The sequence below is a fragment of the Periplaneta americana genome, chromosome 4 (assembly GCF_040183065.1).
Source record: "Periplaneta americana isolate PAMFEO1 chromosome 4, P.americana_PAMFEO1_priV1, whole genome shotgun sequence".
Classification (NCBI taxonomy): Eukaryota; Metazoa; Arthropoda; class Insecta; order Blattodea; family Blattidae; genus Periplaneta; species Periplaneta americana.
This window is the reverse complement of record NC_091120.1, coordinates 99467267-99489454: the sequence shown is the minus strand read 5'-3', so window position 1 is coordinate 99489454 and position 22188 is coordinate 99467267. Positions and strand designations below refer to the sequence as shown.

At 36.4% G+C, this 22188-nt stretch overlaps 1 protein-coding gene across 1 annotated transcript in view; it reads right to left on the bottom strand.

Annotated features, from left to right (window-relative positions):
* LOC138698088 (uncharacterized) overlaps nucleotides 1-18431 on the bottom strand; it is a 44807-nt gene extending 26376 nt beyond the window's left edge. Inside the window, exons 1-5 of the mRNA XM_069823792.1 lie at nucleotides 17961-18431; nucleotides 10021-10157; nucleotides 5262-5375; nucleotides 3703-4773; nucleotides 3379-3559 (exon numbers count right to left, since the gene is read on the bottom strand). Of these exons, the coding sequence (XP_069679893.1) occupies nucleotides 3379-3559; nucleotides 3703-4773; nucleotides 5262-5375; nucleotides 10021-10157; nucleotides 17961-18226 (1769 nt within the window). The 5' untranslated portion in view covers nucleotides 18227-18431. The remainder of the gene's footprint in view (nucleotides 1-3378; nucleotides 3560-3702; nucleotides 4774-5261; nucleotides 5376-10020; nucleotides 10158-17960) is intronic.
* Between the last annotated feature and the right edge of the window lie 3757 nt (nucleotides 18432-22188).

The following is a 22188-nucleotide window of genomic DNA, read 5'->3' as shown; positions in this document are numbered from 1 at the left end:
TGGAATTCTTCACGCGTGATCAACTGTGCAATTTTTCCTAGCGATCACTCCTGAGTTAAGAATGTCTATCTATGGTTTGTCATGATCCCAACAAACCAATTTCTATTTTTCCAGAAAACAAACTGCTTTAATGCTATGGTAAGGATCCTTCGTGATTTTCTTTTCAAGACTTCCAAATTCCACAAAATTCTTTTTTTCCATTTTCGGTCCTGCATTTTTTAGAACTTCATGTAATCTTCAGGAAAATATAAAAATTAATTTCATTTAGTGTTCTGCCCAAGGGTAGGTCTTTCATTGCAAACCCAGCTTTCTCCAATCTTTCCTATTTTCTGCCTTCCTCTTTGTTTCCTCATATGATCCACATATCTTAATGTCGTCTATCATCTGATATATTCTTCTACCCCAAACTCTTCTCCCATTCCTTCCAGTGCATCCTTCAGTAGCCAGTGACCCAACCAATTCCTTTTTCTCTTTCTGTATGAACAATTGATAATCGAAATGCTAAATTAAGTAACATTCAATTTACGACTTAACAATGATTTTACTAGTTGTTTAAAATTTCTGATGTGATAAGATAACTAGTGTCTTCTCTAATTGTAATATCTATATAAATTACTCAAATCATTACCAGTAAGCCAGACTTAATCCAAGCATTCATCTTGGGAGAAAATAAAAGACTGATTTTGATGCTGAAAGCCTTACTGATGTTACACCCATCATTGCAAACAATAACGATAACATTTCTTATATCAGATCACAGCTACGTAGCTAATGACGACGATGTCAAGGACATCAAGTGCGCCTTACAACTTAAACAAGCTTTTTTACTTCCTCATTATATGAATCAATTGATAATCGAAACTGCTGAATTCAGTGAAATTCAATTTATGATTTAACAATGATTTTAGCTATTTAAGCTTCTGATGTAATAAGATAACTAGTGTCTTCTATGGTATCTATGTATTATTCAAATCATGAAACCAGACTTATTCCAAACATTTTTTTATCGGGAGAAAATAAAAGACAATTCTAGGAGAAAAGTTTGTTCAGCTTATTACTTTTACATGAGTGGCAGATTGGCGAAAGTCTTGCAGCCTTTATACTGAAAAATTATATCACTGAGAAGTTGTGTAGGCCTGTAGTCTTCTATTATATCTGATTCCTTTATATATGAAAGAGAGCTAAATGGACATTGCAAAATTTTCTCAATAGCACACCCATATGTTACAAACACTTGTAGTTCTGTTTCAGCATTTTTCCAGAAAACAGTACATGCCAAGGAATATGTTAACATTACCAACTCTAGGCATACTTGGTGAGGGGGGGGGGGGCAAATACAAGTTGAATGTAAATTCGACGACCTAAATGCATTGCTGTGCCATAGTGGAAAAGTATGTTAAACTACTTTATGTCTACTTGTTTTTAAACAATCTTTGCTGTATTAAATACTGCAACAATCAAGAAACTCATGTGCAATAAAATTATAAAATTACTTACCTGAGTTTAAGTTGTTAGAAACTGAGCTATAGACAAATACAATGTGCAATGTAAATTTTACATCTTTTCTCATTACTTAAGTGCTGTACATATGGGGGGGGGGGAAGGGCACCTTATACCGTATTTTCTCAAATACCCTGTATACTTTTTTCCCGCCCGAAATATGTAAGTAAAAAATACGGGTGCAAGGCTTATTTCAAATGAAACTGGCAACATTGCCTGATTTTCTTCCCATGCACATGTCATTCATTATCTTTCTGAGTGGGTATGTCAATAATATTGTTAACATTGTTTAATGGTGTTTGGATTAGAGTACATATGTCAGAATCAAGTTCAAGTGTGATAACTAATGTGTATAAAACAAAATAAAGGCAGTTAATTTATTGACGCGTGTTATTAATGTTGCAAGATAGCGTGTAAACGGACAATTAAGCATGACAACGGACATGTGTGCAGTGTGACTGCATAGGTTGGATTTGAAATGCGTCCTGTTCCAGGATAAAATTTATTCTTAACTGATCTGTATTTGTGTTTGTTTTTTCTTTTCTTTTATTATTATTATTATTATTATTATTCATATTATTTCTTTTATAATAATTCAATACAAAGTGACAAATTTCATCAAAGACAGAGCGTTGCAAACTCGTATTTTCAGCAAAATTTATTAAAGATACGGGTTAGTTGTACAAAAATCTTTATGACACGGAAGTAAGATGGTTTTCGTGGGGTAACATGTTGGAAAGTATTTTCTAGTTAAGAACAAATCTTTTAATGAACTGCTACATCATGCAAGGCGAGTCGGTTTCTTATATTGGCCCTCCTTGCTGATATTTTCGAACACTTAAACATTATGAACAGGAGTTTGAAGGCCAAGATGTTACCATAATAAGTCAGGAATAAAAATCAACAAATTTGTAAAGAATTTCTGGTCGACATCACTTGAAAAAAATAAAAAACAAGTGATATTCCAATGTATTAAAAAAAAGTCATGGAAAATTTAACTACATATGATATGTTAAGTCCAATACACAGTTCGTTTTTGTGGACATGCAATTAAGTTTTCAACAATAGCTTTTTCAGTATTTTCTGAAAGAACTTTAAAATAACTACGAGTCACAGAAGGATACTGAATCTGTTTTAGACAGTTGCAATCAACTGGTTGGAATTACAGAAAATATAAAGGAAACTTCATTGAAATATGTACCTACCGATGGAATGTTGAAACGAAACTTTATTTATTTTTATTTTATTATATATATTTTGGTGAAGCGTAGACAAGTTTTGGATCAAAAGAATGCAAGAATACCTCCAGAAGTTTCTAAATTTGTGATAGTAGTTCCAACCTCATATTAATGCAAAATAAGATTATCTTCTATGATTACCAATTACCATCAAAACAAAAGCAAGAAATTTCCATGAACTTTAAAATCATGTCACTGTTCGTGTAATAAATACAGAGTCCAGATTTGAGAAGCTACTATCTGAAAAAACAGGCACATTTACCGTATTATTTTTTTAATTTATAACTAACGAAACAGTTTTTTTTATTCAGTGTTGTTTATGCTTATGATTCTCAATACAAAATAAAAGTATGTTAATGAGGTTCTTTTGTTTTATTTTATAAATTATCTCGCATCTCCACTCAACTCCTTACACAATCTCCCAGGGGGTCGCGACCCTCACTTTTGAAATCACCGTTAGAGTAAAAATTTGATACCTCGAAACATGACTACAAATATCGAACAAGAACAAAATCCGTCCCAAACTTTGACATATAGATGCACAAGAACATACAGATAAGTTTTGCTTTCGCCATTATTACATCTATACTCTGGCCTGTAATCAACATACTCATATTTAAAACATTTTAAGAATGCTTACCAGAGTGTGGGATCATCTGGATTGCGAACAAGAATGATCTGCTCTATGTCATCACCACACTGAGCCACCGTACGAGCCAAATGGTTCCTGGCCTCATCTGCAGCCGCTTCTGCCGATTCGTCACCAGACTGTCCACAGTTAGGTCCACCAGCCTGCATCACTGCCACGGCTGCTGGAGAGACTAGTAAACTCCGATCAACACAGCACCACCCAGTCTCTGTTTGGCAGGCTCACTTCCCATAGAAAGAGTAATTCCCGGTGGAACATAACAAATATAAATGCCTACCCAAGCACAAGCATGGGTCAAGCTTGTCTGTTAGTTACCTCCAGTTCCAGAAGCACAGATGCCGGAGACTGCTGCAGATGGTGGGCAGGCAGGGGCAGGAGCAGAAGCAGCAGGGGGCAGGCCTGGGGGAGGAATTGTATGTTGCAACAATGATGTTACCAAAGTAGGAGGAGGGGGTGCTGAACTCAGAGAACCAGGTGGTGGCACTGTATGACGCTGTAAGAGTGGTGGTGGATGCTGCATTAAGTGTGGGGGTAATGATGTTGAAGTTGGTTGTAAAGTAGTAGGAGGTGGTTGTAATGTAGGTGGTGGTTGTAATGTTGCAGATGGTTGTTGCAGTATTGTAGGAGGTGGTTGTTGTATTGTGGGAGGTGGTTGTTGTATTGTTGGAGGAGGCTGTTGTATTGTAGGTGGGGGTTGCTGTATTGTAGTAAGTTGCTGTTGGATGATAGGGGTAGTAGTTGGGTGAATACTCAAAGTAGAAGCAAGTGGTGGTGGAGTAGGAATTGTATGTGGTTGCATAGGAGAAGGAGGAGGAATAGAATGTGGTTGCAATGGGGAAGGTGGAGGTATACTATGAAGGGGAGGGGGTGGGGCTGAATACGCTATAAAGTGTTGCTGTGGTGGAGGTGTAAGCAGAGGAAGAGGAGAAGAATGATGAATATTAGAGAGCGAGTACTGAACAGGACCTGTAGATGTGGTCGAAGTTACATTTAAAGAAGAAATTATATCCTTACTATCCAAAGTTGCTCTAGATGGGGAATATGGAGAGGAAGGCCTGTTCGGGGTTGAGACAGTGGTATTAGCAGTAACAGTTCTTGATGGAGGCGAATCCTGCCCATGCCAAGCCACTTCAGAATCATCCCGCCCCTGCTGCTGCCATGCACCACTGTTGGTGCGTTCATGCTGAAACCAGTGCGATGTTCCCAGACGGTCACTGTTGCGCAGTTCCTCATTTCTGTGGTCCCTGTCTTGGTCCCGATCCTGGTCCCTCTCTTCATTTCTATCCATATCATGTGTACTGCTAAGTTCACTTTCTTCTGCACATTGCTCTTGTTCTGTTTCAGGTCGTTTCTCAGTTGATGCACCCCACGTGCCCCAGTCTGTGTCTAATCAAACAAATGCATAATAAAGAAATTACTACATTTTTGCAATAACTGATCCCAATGAAAGTTATAAAATATACAATCAGCTGTTTAAAATTAAGAACATTGTTAAACAAAAATAAAAATTAATGACTTTGTTAGAATATACCACAATTTCTTTCAATCCAATCTCTCTTAAATAACACTCAGTAACAATGACTCTCTTTCAAAAATAGATTTGTTTTAACCATGAACTTCGGAAATAAATATTTTATACAAAATACATATTTCACTAATTGTTCTGTCCATTACATTTTCACTCAAGGCGAAACACTTAATAAAATGCAGTTAAAAGTGCTAAGTGAGTAAAAATACGAAACTCAATGGTACCCAAGACTATCAAAAGATGACAGAGATGTACACGACCAAAAGCACAGTTTCACATAAACATTTACCTTAATTTTGCACCATCATACTTCCCTCTCATTAATAATTTTAAACCTTTACCATACCTGAGTCACGTTTGCGAGAAGTTGGTGCTGAACCAGAGGAAGGACTTGATTTTGCTTCATTATTAATGTTGTTATTAGTAGCTGAAGAATCATCATCTTTTTTGGACTTTACTTCTGCAAATAAAGTTAGAGTAGCATATGAAAAAATATGTAAACAATAATATATTCCATTTAAGAATCTTACAAGTAATGAAAATGTAAATGTTATTTGTATTTCTAGTGTAAAACTTTTAGAGCTGGAAGCAGCAGGGTCATAAAAAAATTTGAAAATAATTTTTCCCTTGAAATTATTCCAGTCTGCTTCACAGGGAGCTTTACCTGAAAACTAGACTTACATAATATATATGTTACTGTAGGTACATCAACAGAAAACCATAATTCCAAATCACACAGAGTTTGTGTGCACTCGAAGTGGGTCTCTGGCATTTTGCCAGCTCACTCAAGTTGCGTGAATATAAGGGGAAAAATTGAGACTGTGTCGGGTGGAGTTCCTGGATAGCTCAGTTAGTAGAGCAATGGTATGTTCAACCAGGGGTCCAGGGATCGATACCCAGCCCCTGAACAATTTTTCCCTTGAAATTCAATTTGAAAATAGGTACTCAGATATGAACATTGATCGTTTTAAACCAGTGATAATTAACACTATTCATACTAGTAATCTTGGCAGAACTCTTCCTTACTTGCATTTACAGACATGGACAAATTATTAGCAAAATTGAAAATTTTATGATATATTTTTACAAAATTTGACTCTTCAATTTAGACTACAATTGACATTTTTGTCTATTTCAATCATTATAATATACATAGAAATAAGCAAAAATGGCAGCTGTAATCTAAACTCAAGAGTCGAATTTTGTAAAAATACATAACAAAATTATTCAATTTTGTTAATGATTTATCCACGTCTGTATTGCAAAGAACACTGCAGAATGCATAATGTGTACTAGAAGAGGCATAAACTGCACTCTCACAAAAGAAATTCTCCATGAGTGAGAAAAAAATACTGCTCTCAACGGAAATATGAATGCAAACAACAAGAAAAGGTTTTACTATGTTTATATAGTAATACTAATATTTCTCGTAGTATTATTTTTTTGTATCAGTCAGTGTATCTGTTCACATAACAGAACATCTTAGGTTACAGTGAAAAAGTCGACTAATTTTTTTTTTTTTGCCAATGCCACCAGGTTGTAATTTTACATTTCTGGTCTCTCCTGGCAATGGCTTATTTGTAACCCACTTCTGAGGTTGGGGTGTATGGAAGGCGGAGTTAGGCTGCGATATTAAGATAGGATGATTATGAAGTGCCAGGAGAGGTCTTAAACCTAAGCCTAACCTAATTTCTAGGCCATGGACGAACACACGAACATTCCCCTTTAAGAAAAAATTCCTGTGTTCTAACTGGGAATCAAACCCAGGACCTTGTGAACTGTAGTCAGAGCTCTGACCACTAGCCCATGAGGCTGGTTAAGTCGACTAATTTTGCAAGTGGCAAAAATGTGTATTAATGCCATGTTATTTTGCCCAATTCAGTTCTGTGAGAACGACAATGAAATTGTTATATTTACTCATTTTCATTAAAAAATTTATGTACATAGTATTTCTCCTGTTATGAAAAGAACCAAGATAGAAGACATGAAAATATTATACACTTTGGTCGTAAATCGAGTCAATTCAATCTAATCCTACATTCTTTTAGCACTGGATGATTGGGTTATTTTAATGAATACAATTTTATTGTGTACCATGACTTCCAAAGTGCGTTATTTTAGTCTTGGACATAACTTTGCCAGTCAGCAAGCTTCGATATTAGTATTTGTGGCGGTCTTTGAGGTCGACAGGCAGAAGACTGTTCTTAGGTAAGAAGAGCAGTTGGTCAATATCTCAATAAAGATCCACTGGTCAGGGCACCATTGCTTTGTAAGCAAGTGTAAATCATATGGGCGCTATTATAAAAGCAGAGTTTATTTACTTAATTTCAGATTTCAAGTATCAAACTGAATGACAAATTCATGAGCTTCTAGAAAATAATTTTTATTATACTGCATTTTTTACGAAAGCAAAGATAGCATGCCTATAAAAATGCTGTCAGGTACTTTAAAATTTAGTCAATGGCCTCATTATAAAAACTAACTTCAACTATCTTACTAAGCTACAAACTTTTATATAAGCCTAACTAATAAATCTTTAAGATAAAAGTATGCATGTTGTATCATTTCTTACAAGTTTGTTTGTTAACTGTTATACTAGTAAGACAATGGGCAGAAAGAGGGGTAATTTGTATAATATAGTCAAACAGTGATTTAGTAGTAAAATTCTCACACTACAAATAGAAGAAGAATAAAAATAAACCACTGAATGACATCTAATATGGGATGTGATACGTATTTTTAAATCAATTGAAAATACAAATCCCTCTCTTGTTATTATCCACATGCATGCATACGCAAACAGTGCAAACACCCTCAATGAATTATCAGGACTCAGCATGTAAAATAAGTTTCAATATGAGGGACATGAGCACATATGCACACACACAAAGAATGGGTGAAAAGATTATATAGATCTGGATATACGAAAGTTGTAGGGATCGATGCCAGGATAACATCGATCCCTATGACGCTGGCCATGAAAGCCTACATTCCAAGATTATACGAGGGTTGTTTGAAAAGTTCATAGTACAGTATTACGTAGAAAGTAAACTAGGATTATTCTGAAACAATCTTCATTTCTCAAAAATCCCCCCTAAGATTCACACACTTGGTCTACCAGTGTTGCAATGCTGCTATACCCTCATTGTACACAGATACCGCGATATCTTGGAGGGGGGGGGGGAGCCTTTTGCTGAGATATCTCTTCATTTGACGAAAATTTCTTCCCAGCCAAGTGAGTTTTGAGCTTTAGGAAAAGAAAGAAGTCTGAGGGTGCGAGATCTGATGAGTAGGGAGATGCAGCAACAATTTGAACAGTAGTTCGTGTAGTTAGCAACCACAGGTACATTGTTGTGATGAAACAATTTTCTTTGGCCATACCCCGTCTCTTCTTGTAAAGATTTGAATCATATTTTCTGGTTATTGTTCTCCCCTTTACTAGATAGTCAATCATAAATTATCCCCTTAGAATCCCAGAATTTGGAAGTCATGACTTATCCTCCCAATTGAACACCTTTTGCTTTTCTGGAGACGTAGAATCACTGTGCTTTCATTGTTTCGATGATGTTTTATTTCTGGTATGTAGTAGTGGATCCAGTTTCATCAGTGGTCACAAACAGCCTAAAAAATTGGGCGTATTTTTCTTGAAATGAGCCAATTCCTCGAAATTTGGAATCAGACGTGCTTTTGTTTCGGTATTAACAAATACGGAACCCACCTTGTGGAGACCTTAGACATGCTCAAAATAACGACTAAGAAGTGGTGCATGCATTCAGTTGAGATATGGATAATTTTGCTACTTCCCGCACTTTCAGTCAACAGTCATTTAAAAACCATATTGTGGTCTTTTATACAATATCTTCACTTGTTGCTGTTACTGAAGTCCACGTCTTCCACACTCTCTCGACTAGTTAAATGATTCCACCCATTTTTTCACAGTCGAAAGTGCTGGAACAGATTCCCCCAGTGTAGCATTTATGACTGCTTTAATTTCTGTCGGACTCATTCCCTTAATGACAGCATGAAGCTCGATATTATCCATTTTTGCCAATCTGTTCGGCGCACTAACTTCAAAATTAAAACTACAAAAAATGATTATTTTTCGTGACTGAACTAATGTAAAATGGCTGCTAACAATTACGGCACTGTTGATACATTTTCAATGCAATCTATGTATCAGGCCACGAACTTTTCAAACACACCTCGTAAATGTCTTCATGTATATATAACTATTCGGCAATCAAAGTAATAACTGACAACTATAAAACAAGGGAGCAATGAATTAAAATATGGCGGATTTAAGCATTTTCTCGATTCAAGAATGCAGTGTGGATTCAAAAACATTATTGACTTGGGAAAAGCAAGGCTTTTACAACAGGAAAAACTGAATCTATAAAGAATGCACATCGGACTGGGAGAACTGTCGACAAGATTGGAAACTTGGGCTGCTGTTGAATCAATAGGAAGGATTTGAAAGTCAAACTCTATCGTCCTTTGTCAGCAAATGAGCAATCAAATGAGCATTTAATATGGCGCAAAAATGCATGCAACTTGCTTTTCCGTCATTTCCTTCATCATTGCCATGGCCACCACGAAGCCCAGATCTCACTACACTAAACAGTTCTCTTTGGGAAATCGTAAAGCAAGATGTCATCAAAAGGTGTTATGTTTCAAATGCTTGGTTGAAGAATGCTGTTTACAGTGAATGCCTTCACACGACTGTGACAGCACAAATAGAAAATGAGCAAACAGACTTGGTCTGTGCAGCGGCCACAGGGGAATACATGATAGGCAAGTCAAATGATTTTAAATCTATAGTGATGACATAGATATAAGTACAGACTTTTATGAAAGAAAAATACAGTCTTAGGCATGACCAACCATTTCGTACAATATTTCTATAGAGACTAAAATTAAGTCAAATTTTTTCTAGAAAAACTTCATATAAACTAATGTGATATGAGAGAACAGATTTCTTAGCATGCTGTATGCTGTGAACAAAGAATATATAAAATATTTTTGTCTTATTTCATGAATAAGGATGTCTTCAGTCACAAGAAAGAATTCTACTCATTCGGAATAGTAAAGATCCAATTTTAATTTACCCTTTACACCCGAGAGTTTCTTGAACTGATCTAGAAAACTTCCATCATTTGAAAATATATTCATTGATCCTGGTTTACTGGAATTGCTAGTATCATCTGAGTGTGAAGATTCTCGTTTCCATCGTTGATCTTGATTGCTAAACAAAAACATCGACGTTAATACATGAAGCAAGTTAAATTTATCAGACATATTTAATTATGTTTCATATATCAACAATACCTATACCAAATACTCTCCAATGATAATACTGGAAAGTTCACGGTAAAAGTGGCGAATGACTCACCAGTGCTATCTAGCGGCAAGGATTGTAGGCAGCGAGGATGACGTGACGATTAGCCCGATGAACTGTGATATGAGTTTTGTTCTTCAACAAACACGTGATGTCGTAAGGATTATTCTCATTTTAGTTGCACACAATGTCAGTTAAATGTGGAATTTGTTTTAGAAACTACGCTTAGCTGCTAGACCTTTCATCAGATTTTCAAAAGATAGAGACAGGGTGTAGTCATGTAAACACCAGTAGAATGTTACTTTTCTATTACAAGATTATTATTATTATTATTATTATTATTATTATTATTATTATTATTATTATTACTACTATTATTACTGCTTCTACTACTACAGTTATTTGCATTTGTCTTTTAGGTGTGCCATGCTCATATAGGTAAATAAATGCAAAGGCCAAAGACTGAAGTCCTAGACGTTAGTTAGTGAGGTTTAATAGGGTGCGTCAGCTACTATCGCTATTTGCGGCCTTATCTAAAATTCTTTAAAAAACAAAACACAAGCAATATCATAAGCAATATGATAACACTAATTAAAAACATTGTCAACAGTTCTGGAAGAAACGTTTAGATTAGAGGGACAGAATATTTGTACAAAAATCACTTTGGATTATCGGACTTCAATAATTAACACTTTGGAACACCAGGAATAAGTAAAAATAAAGTGAAATAAACTGGAAAGGTATACTGAAGTTTCAAATCAGTCGTAGGACTGTTAATTTTTAATATTTTGTTTTTAATAACAGACTTAAGGTAACAATTATTCATTCACTAAATTTAATAGCTCCTTCTTCCAAAAATGTGGGTCAAAATAAAAAACACAATGAAAGAACCGTGAAGACCCCAGAGAAACGTATGAGATCTTGCCTCGAGGGGGCTGTGGGTTCTCTGATATCAGACAGAAACGACGAATGATATTTCTCTACCATGTAATTAGATAGTACATTAGCAATTACATAATATTCTCTATGCTAACAGAATCAGTTACCAAACTGCATAAATCTACTTTACTTTCTTCATACAAAACACAATTTATTTATAGTTTCTCCCTATACAAAAATTGAAAGTCTTGACTTCTTTTTTAACCAAACAGTGTGCGTTGGGATGCATAACATAAAAATGTGAATTGTTGATTTTGTGAATAAAGTGGACTCATGTTTTTTCATAATAAGTGATTCAGGTAGTTATTCGGACAAAATAATTTGCCTAGCCCTATACTTTATAGGCATTATTAATATTTCACTAAATAAAGTTCATTTTTTTACGATTCAAGAATTCCTAAAAGACGAAAAATTTCTCAAGTGTAAATGACAGCTCTGAACACAGCAAATTCAAACGCTGATTTAATTAAAACTGTTTAAGATTAATTCATTAGCCCCAAGTGCGCTTAAAAAGAAGCAAATGTGGAGACGGTATTCTAGTTACGACAAAAGTTTTGCCGCAACATTCCATTATTGCTCACCTCAAGACTAAGGATTTTTAAGAAGAAAATAATGTTTATCAACAGTTAGATCTCTCCAAAATTGATTTCATGAATCTGCTATAGGCCCCAGTATAAATTCCATCATTTTACAATTCATTATTAAAAATAAAATCAGATATTCTATCACTGAATGAAAAGATTCTAACTATTATTGTTGTAGATGAAATGTCTTTGAAGGAAAATATAACTTATAATGCTAAAGCACAAACTTCGAGGGATATATTGAATTAGGTAAAATAGACCTAATCAACAAACTTCAACTGACGTAAAAATTTCAGAAGTACCACTTGTAATGGTTTTCATTATTCGAGGAATGTGCAAAAATTTAAAGCAAACCATAGGTTATTTTCTATCAAACGTACCATGCCTGCAGTGATTTTAAAATCACATCTGCTTTATGTAATAGATACCATGATACATGCTTTATCCTTAAAGCAGCAACTGTGCCAGTATCTTCACTGACAAATATTTTAATGTACTAATAAATTGTTGCATCAAAAATAAAATGGTTAGCCATTAGCTAAGAAATGAAACAGGCGAAGTATGAAAGCTTCTAAAGACAAGCACAACTAAATCGTAATTACATTTGAAAATTCGAGAATTGTGTCATTTCATTTTTATGCCAATAACTTTGTAACTTCTTATTAATTAAAAATGTTGTTAACACTGTGACTCTAAATAATGCTATTGCTTTATATTTTCTTATTGACATCACATACACACCTCTCCGCTTTTCCTCACGTAACCCAGCACGGAGCATGGAGTGTATCAACAATTCAAGCCGCTAGATAGCAGCACAGTCACTTTTCGCCGCCGCTTGCAATGCTAAATGGGGAAGCTTTCCAGTATTATTGTTAGAGAGTATTTGCCTATACCGATTTTGAACACATTATTTAATATTACATCGTCTTCAAACAAAAAAATAACAATTTAATTTATACAGCAATCCCCCCATATCTGCGGGGGATACGATCCAAAAGCTATTGAGGATTAATAATGAACCCTACAAATAAGTCTTATTTCGTTAACATGCATCTCTATGATAAAGTTTAATTTACAATTTACAAACAATAAGACATCAGGAGAACTAATAATAATAAATGTCTTATATATTATTACACTTGTTGGTGCACATATCAGAATGAAAAGTAAATAAGTGAGGATAATGTCACTAAGCACAGTGTTTGTGATTGATATTGCCTCAGTATATGAATACAAGATGTGACTAAATTCTAAATTTTATATAAAAACTATTCAGATTAAGATGCTATACGATAACAATATTTAAAAACTGAGATTAATATAATAGCGGACAATTGAAACTGATACAGATTCTGCGGATAAGGGGAGATTACTATATATTAATGAACTGTAAACTTTTCGGTGACATCAAAATACCACTGACGCACTGTATTCATGAAAAGATTTCTGCAGGTATAGACATATTAAGCATTGTGTTACACTGTACTCCAATATATTACAAGAACAAAAAACAATAGGTAAGAGTTTATAATGTATCATAAAGTCAGCCTCAGTGGTTACCACACTTGTCATTAAATACATTATCTAAGGTTCAAAACTTACTGAGAACAATGGACTTTCGAGAATGATAAAAAATCCTCAGCACGGCCTTTTTTGCAATATATGTAAAGCCAGATGTCATAGATTTAAAGTTACCACTGATATTATCTAATCCAGGCATCACCAACACACCAGACTGCGGGCAGAGGATAATGTTATCACTACTGGGCACAGATGTACTTACTTATGGCTTTTAAGAATCCAGAGGTTCATTGCTGCCCTCACATAAGTCCATCATTGGTCCCTATCCTGAGCAAGATTAATCCAATCTCCATCATCATATCCCACCTCCCTCAAATTCATTTTAATATTATCCTCCCATCTATGTCTCGGCCTCCCCAAAGGTCTTATTCCCTCCGGCCTCCCAACTAACACTCTATGTGCATTTCTGAATTCGCCCATACGTGCTATATGTCCTACCCAACTCAAACGTTTGGATTTAATGCTCCTAATTATGTCAGGTGAAGAATAAAATGCATGCAGTCTGCATTATGTAACTTTCTCATGTAACTTCATCCCTCTTAGCTCCAAATATTTTCCTAAGAACCTTATTCTCAAACATCCTTAACCTCTGTTCCTCTCTCAAAGTGAGACTCCAAGTTTCACAACCATATAGAAGAACCAGTAATATAATTGTTTTATAAATTGTAACTTTCAGCTGTTTTTGAGAGCAGACTGGATGATAAAAGCTTCTCAACTGAACAATAACACGCATTCCCCATATTTATTCTGCGACATCTATGACTAACCTTGTCACACTCTTCAGTCTCCTGTCACTTAGCTATCCTCTCATTATCTAACCACTCTAACTTTGTCACATTCCTCGGCCTCATATCACTTACCTATCCTTTCATCTAATACACTATAACCTTGTAACATTCCTCGGCCTCATGCCACTCACCTTACCTATCCTCTTATATAAGCCACTCTAACCTTGTCACAGTTTGGGTTATCAGATTTTCAGCAATATGGGACGAGATCAGGTCGAGCCTCAAGGTGTAATGTTTATCACAAGGAAAATGCAAATAATAATTTGAGAGAACTCCATACTTATGCACAATACCACGCCACATTATTGCCATAGTTTTGTACCGGTATGCATCTAAAACCACTCATACTGAATTAGTAATTAAAAGCTCATTTTATTGTAATTTTATTACTTGGAATTTAGATTTAAAAACAACTGAAACGGTTTATCCAATAAAATTACTGATTTCTAATGAAAAGTATTCATTTTTATAAACTGAATTTATTTATGTTTCATATTACTGCATAACACAAACAGCCTAGTACCTCTACTGATATGTTGAGACAACATAGAGTATCCACCGGCCACTGTACAAATATAGCACACTTTTATCACTGTCAATGTGGTGCTATAAACCAATTTTCAATACTTTTATCACAGTCACAACACATTTCAATTCTTATTGTACTATATACGCTTATATGGAATTATCACTACATTTAATATAGCCTATCACAAAACATACACTGAACGAACTAAATGTATTTATTATGAAAGTCGCCATATTTTCTTCCTAGCATTACAATCCACTTCCACTAGATGGCCACCGACACAAGTAGCAGGGTTGGCAACACATGCAAACGAAATTATACTAAACGTGAAAAATTTTCCTACAGGTTTACTATTATGTAACAGGTTAGGTTAGATTAGATTAGGTATGTATTATGTGACAGGTTAGGTTAGTTTGATTAGGTGTGTAGTATTATTACTATGTTGGCGACAATGAAACCTATTGTTACATTAACGAACTATGGCCGTATTCTTCATTCACTACATTCACGCACGACGATTTTCGTATGTAAGTAAGGTACTTATTTAGGATGGGTTGGGTATAGCTCTCCCAGTGATCACATCAATTTCTACTAATCAGTACTATAAAATTCGGCGTGGCTCGGTTAAGGAGCTTACCTGCCGGTTTTAAGTTGCGCTCGGGCGCGGGTTCGATCCCCGCTTGGACTGATTACCTGGTTGGGTTTTTCCGAGGTTTTCCCCAACTGTAAGGTGAATGCCAGGTAATCTATAGCGAATCCTCGGCCTCATCTCGCTAAATAACATCTTGCTATCACCAATCTCAGCGACGCTAAATAACCTAGTACCTAGTTGATACAGCGTCGTTAAATAACCAACTAAAAAAAATCCAAAGTATTTTATCAAATTCCTTTAGTGGCTGGGACATAAGTAGCCTTCACCTTTAAATTAACTTGGACCTCATCTTTCGTGAGATGTGTGAAACATCTAGGCCAATTCCTTTCTTCTCTCCAATTAGGCCTATCTTTCATAACTGGCATACAAGTATACTGGGTGTTCATTTCAAAGTGTGTCATGACGTCACTGTTGTTGGGTCACTGATTTGAAGCGAGTTTCAGCTGATATGTTAGAGAAGTTGCCTATTATTTAAGGCGTTCTTCAATCTGAACTTGAGGACGTGTACAGTATAACTTGAACGTCGTAGCAACAGATGGCGGTCTGTACGGTCTGTGTGCTACCATAACCTCTTTCGAACTGTGTTTTGCGCCGGCAAGTCGTACGCAGGGTGGTATTTGTTATCATCGGTTGCGTACGGTAACATTCCACAACACAAATCAAATGCTCCGTGTCCATGTTGACCGTCGAAGTTAATGTCAACAAATACGTAAGTAATCGTCTTAACCCTCTCCCCATATCCCGACAGTACGTATTTCCAAACAGTTCACATTCCTGCCACTACCGGCGTTATCGTATGTATTGGTACGTACTCTTCAGAATGAACGCCGTACTTGCTAGGCAACTTCTCTGCCTCTTAGGTTATACACCTCTGCGGAAGTGTAGGAAGATTGAATTGTCTAGGCTCATCAGCTAGCCACATGACGGCATACAGCGAGCCATGACACATTTTGAACTGAACACCCAGTAGTGAGGATCACATAAGAACAGTTCCCAAACAGCAAATATTGCCGACTTGTCAGTATTGCCAACTGTTACCAGATATCACACGATCCTTCGTACTAAATGACTTATTTACTTACCGTACTTTATGTTGAAAGGTTATTCTAAATAATTCAATAATTTGTAACATGTTTTCGTAGGCAAACTATACGAGAAAAGGATCAACATAAGTATTTTGTCTGGCATTACGAAATCTATTGGTTTGGCTAAACAATTGACTCATGAAACCTAACCTAAAAATGTATTTTGTTTGACCACATGAAATTATTAGTACTAACTCCGAAAACTTACCTGACTATAGTCTTGAATTATAACCACAACGCAACACATAAAATAACTATTATATATTAATATTAATACTGATATTAATTATTGGTATGTTCAAATTTCACTAGCTTCCAGTAACAGGGTCAGAAATCTAGTACAATTTCAATTTCATGGAACTCCAGTACCGACAAATACTGTCGATATTTGTCTCAGCTGCCAACTTACTAGTTACAAAATCACTACCATTTGTAGTATTTGTCAGTATCGAAATTCGAAACGAAGTTGGCAAAAGAAAATTCAACCTGCAAACTAGAAAATCACCACAATCCACTAGCATATGTAGTAATGGGGAAAAATGGTTAGGTTTCACCCTTAGGGTATGAAGTAAGCTGACCCAGACTATAGAAGCGTACAGTCCACACCTGTGAAGTAACGGTTAGCGCGTCTAGCCGCGAAACCAGGTGGCCCGGGTTCGAATCCCGGTTGGGGCAAGTTACCTGGTTGAGGCTTTTCCGGGGTTTTCCCTCAACCCAATTTGAGCAAATGCTGTGTAACTTCAGATGCTGGATCCGGGACTCATTTCACCGGCATTATCACCTTCATCTCATTCAGACGCTAAATAACCTAAGATATTGATACAGCGTCGTAAAATAACGTACTTAAAAAAAAAAAGCGTACAGAAACAATGTTGTGTGCATTACTTAGGCCTAACACTTGACATTCTTTCATTCTGTCTGCAATGCGATGATTTAACATATGATATGATCCGTACCGTATAGAAAAATGACATTAACAGAGATTACAAAAAAAAATGACCATTCTTTTACTGCCGGTAGTTATGTAAATACAGAATTTTGAATATCCCGTATGGGGTTAAAAGGAACACGCTTTTAATTTCTAACATGGGATGTCCTGTAACCCTGTCTCGTTACTTTGTTGCACCTTCATCTAAACTACTATAGCCTAACCACATAAAATTCCTCGGCTTCATGTCACTTAGTTATCTCCTTATCTAATCTAACCTAGCCTTTAACTCGCAATATTCAGAGAAATACATGCCTACACGGTGCAAAAGACCCCGCCATATCAGACGCTACCACTAATATGTGCCAAATACGGTAAACCCACGGTACCCTGAAAGTAAATAATTGTTCTTTTATTTTCATTGAATTCTAGAGGTAGTGAATGAAGCATAAATGCCTTAATTGGATTAGGTTTTAAGGTCCTGTAGTAGAGTTCGTTTCGTATCATTATTTCTCATCATTTAGGATATAGGATACCGGTACCTTTTCGTCTATTTGGATGACAGGCGACACAAAATAATAGCTACAACAAATACAAATTCTCTTGTACATACTGACAACATACCTCTTCCAAAATGGTTTTCTTCCTCCTTTATGTTGCCCGCTCTGAAAATTTGATTTATTTCCTTGCCCTCTTGCATTCCCAGATACACCTTGCAGTTTCTTTAAGGCTTCTTCAGTCTCTTTCTTCTTTTGGTCTTCCAGTTTTGCTTGTATCTCCCTTTTCTTTTGTTCAATAAGCTGTTCTTGCTTGGACATTTGCGCAAACCTTTCATTTCTTGTTGTTTTCGATGCAAATGGATCCGATCCCCTTATTCCACGATACGCCATTTTTGAACTTCAATCGACGTTGCGTACCACAGATCACACTTGGGCGTAAAGTTATCACCACAGTGAAGCTCAATACGTAAGGAATATGCATCCATAGGTAGTTGCTAACCACTAGGACTGCTACTATCGCCTCATTACAGACAATGCGAAATAGTACCGGCAATCTATTGTTCCTAATACCCTTAACAACTCAAGCTTCGTGACTGTATGTATGTACATGACTATCACTGGAAGTTGTAAGAGTAATATCGCCAACGTTTGAAAATTTGTAGCATTATTGAAGGAGGGAAATTTCTCTTCCTGTCACTTAACTATTCCCTCATCTAAACTTCTCTATTAATAACCTTGTCATAGTCCTCGCCTCCTGTTCATTCGGTCCAGAGTAAATACTAGCATTTATTTACATGAACATGCATTGTACTTTTGGTCCGGGAAAATAATCGTTTTTATTTTCTGTAGAGGGGCAGAATGTACATATGGAAGGAAATGTTATGGTGAATCAAAGACGTTGTTGGTGAATAATGCCATTCCACATTACTGCAGTGCTCGCTTCTCAATGGATACCGGTACGCTATGCACGAGACGATAAAAGTCACCCTCGGCTCCCTTTATTGCGCATGCGCTATCGGTGAAGAAATTCCGCTTCCGGTGTGACGCCGAGCCCCGTTGTAAGCATAAAAATGTTTTATTTACCGCAGTAATTGTGAACTGGATTTCTTTTACTTTCATTCGAGATTCATGGATTAGTTTTCAAACTTCTATAATAATGCCTGTGGTATGCAAACATTGCAGTACCATATTTAGTAAACAGTCGAATTTAAACAGACATTTAAGACATGTACATAAAATAGAGCAAGTGAACATATATCGTATCAGTAATATTATATCTTTCTCTTGTAAAATTTCCAGTTTTGGAATTACAAGGTTTTGATCGCCACCCGACGATGAGCCATTAGTTTCACTGTCATTAATATAACCCAATTTATCATTGTATTCCCGTTCACTGCACTTTCAGTGGGGACAATTTTCTTTATTAAGCATTTATCCATTATCAGTAGTTATATAGCCGTTGCTAATCAATTAACGAGCACACACCTACGACGACGATCATAACAAAAAAAATCAACCTAAAAACGAGTGTTGATAATGGTTAGTTTTAAATTTTGGGTAATTAAGTAGTAATCATCAGCCAGGCCATCTTCCCGTAATAGAGATCCAGGATAGATACATTACCAAGTATATACATATATTTTAATAATTGTGTAGAAACAAACCATCGACAGGTCGTATCGGCCAGGCCATCATCTTACTACAACAGAGATCCAGGGTGTAAAGTGGATACTGGATGACAAGTTAATCATATACAAACGAAATTTAATAAGAGAAAATACATATGATAACGAAGGTGCCCTGGACTTCTATTGCGAGAATATGGAGGCCTGGCCGATTATTACTACATAATTACCATACACTGTTAATTAACTGTTAGCTCTGTGTTATTTCCGCTTGGTAAGACTTAGGACCATTACTGTTCGATCCCAATAGTTCATAGATTTGAACTGAACTACAAACATGTGGATCATGGATAGAGAAGTGGAGTCACTCTGTTGCATGTGTGAAGATTCACCGATCTCAAATTCAGGAAAGATAGCGGCATTGTGAATTGCTTTACTAACATGTTCGACAGCTGACTCCTCTATCAGTGATTTAGATGGATAAAAACATTTAGGGCCTACAGGAACTCATAAAGTTAGAGGTATGTTTCCTAATTTACCATGATATTTAAAATGCTATTGTTCTAAGGGTGTCCCGATTTGTTCTTTTGGATGGTTCCTTGTCCATTTTGTCACTCAACTGTGGAATAATAAATAATAATGAATATAGGTCTATACCGGTAATAATAAAAAAATATATATCTTCTTTTTTCCGAGATGTTCCAGTCGAACCAAACCACTACTCTCTATAGAGTTCAAATAATAATCTTTGGCCTATAACCTACTTCATCTTTCAAACAAATTAATTCAATTTTTGGCTAAACTAGTGCTGAAGTAGTTCCCCGCTTATATACATGTTGCATATACGAATCTGTGACAGGTTAGATTTGGTTAGTTTAAGGTTTTGTTACGCCATGCATATATTTGTCTATGATGCATATACGATCAACTGTATCTACATAAAAAGAAACCCTTATAAATTCAACAATTTTCACTTCCGAAATCACCAGAACTACTTCAGCGCTAGTTTCGCCGCTTTATTTACATAGGAATATCTCTTCGAATTGTTAACAAGGTTGAGATCACTCTTAATTTTACTGGATGTGATGCCCCTGGTTTTATAAATTTGGACACAAAGTGACTTGCAGCCCCTCTGAAGTTGGCACCTACGTTTGGTGATATTTATTTGCATATCACGAGATTCGTAAGTTGGTTTACAGTTGAAATATCCAGAACTACCTCAGCGCTAGTTCTTGCCGCCCCTCTGAAGTTGTAGATGGAATATTGTGTTAGCCAAGTTTAATATCAATACTACCACCAGAAATTAACTCTTAATACATATAGCCTATCAAGACTTATGAGGAAATATTCTGGAATACAATTATACGAAAATAACGTTTGACTTGGATAACAGGAGCTGGAGTAATAATTGTGAAATCAATCAATGCACTATTATTATAATTACGTAACTTGTATCACCGAAATGTAAATAACATATGATCGTGACGAAGGTGAATCTAGAATGCGGTGAATAAAACAATTTTTATGTTTACAACGAGGCCCAGCATCACACCGGAAGCGGAAATACTACACCGATGGCGCATGCGCAAAAAGAGAGCCGAGGGTGACTTTTATCGTCTCGTCGCTATGCAGTGTGCAGTATTGCCACAGTCTAGTACATGGAGTCACGAATACGTAGAGAATATGCATCCAATGACAGTTGAACTTTAGTTGCTCGCCACTAGGGTCGCTACAATCGCATAGTCTATTGTTCTCAGAGCTCACTGTATTGTTTCTAGTACTCCCAGTTGCTAACCGCTTGGAGCATTGTAATCGTGAGAAATGAAAAAAAATCACCTCAAGCTTCGTAACTGTATGTACCGTTGCTTACGAGATTATACATAGCATGATCAAGAGTGGGTCTCTGAGCGTCATGACAATTTCTGCCGCTGTGTTAGTTGGAAGACCGGAGGGAAAAATACCTTTGGGGAGGCCGAGACGTGGATAGGATGATAATATTGTAACTTTTGTTTCAACACAATAATGTAACTTTATTGTTTCAACAATAATCACTTTCTATAATTGAGTTTAAACACTCCCGTCAACAATGGGATTTCCACTCCACAAGCAACACAGTATTCGTTATTGCACTCCACAGACGACAATGACAATTCACTCGGATTATTGAGAACAACAATGTACTGCTAATGTTAACTAATGTTCACAAAGCACTATTTACAAAACAGAACTGTCAGTTCTCAGTTCGTTGCCTTGGCTAGTTCCTCTAGCTCATTCACTCAAGTTCACAGTATATCGAACCCAAGCCTTCTAGAGACAGTCCACTGCACTCGAACTCAGGTCTTGCGGGGACAGTCCACTGCACTCGAACTCAAGTCTTCCAATTGCGTTGCTCCTGCCTGGACTCTCGCACAGTCGCGGACAAACACTCAAGTCGAACTCCGGTCTCACTGCTACACACTGCTTGCTGACAAAAAACTGACAACTCTCTTTCCCTCGCGTCCTGTATTTATTACTAAACCATAGTTTCGAGAAATTACGATTTCGCGATCAATCTACAGATGCCGAGAAGATGGCGCCTATCTAGACTTCTCTGGATTTCTCCCCTCAGTCACCAGCTGCTTTACTTCCCCCTCTCCCTTCGTCACAGCACATACCCTAGGAAGTAGATGCATGCGCAACTTCATTTTCCGCGTCGCCTGATCCTTCCACGCGCGCCCTGCCCTCTGT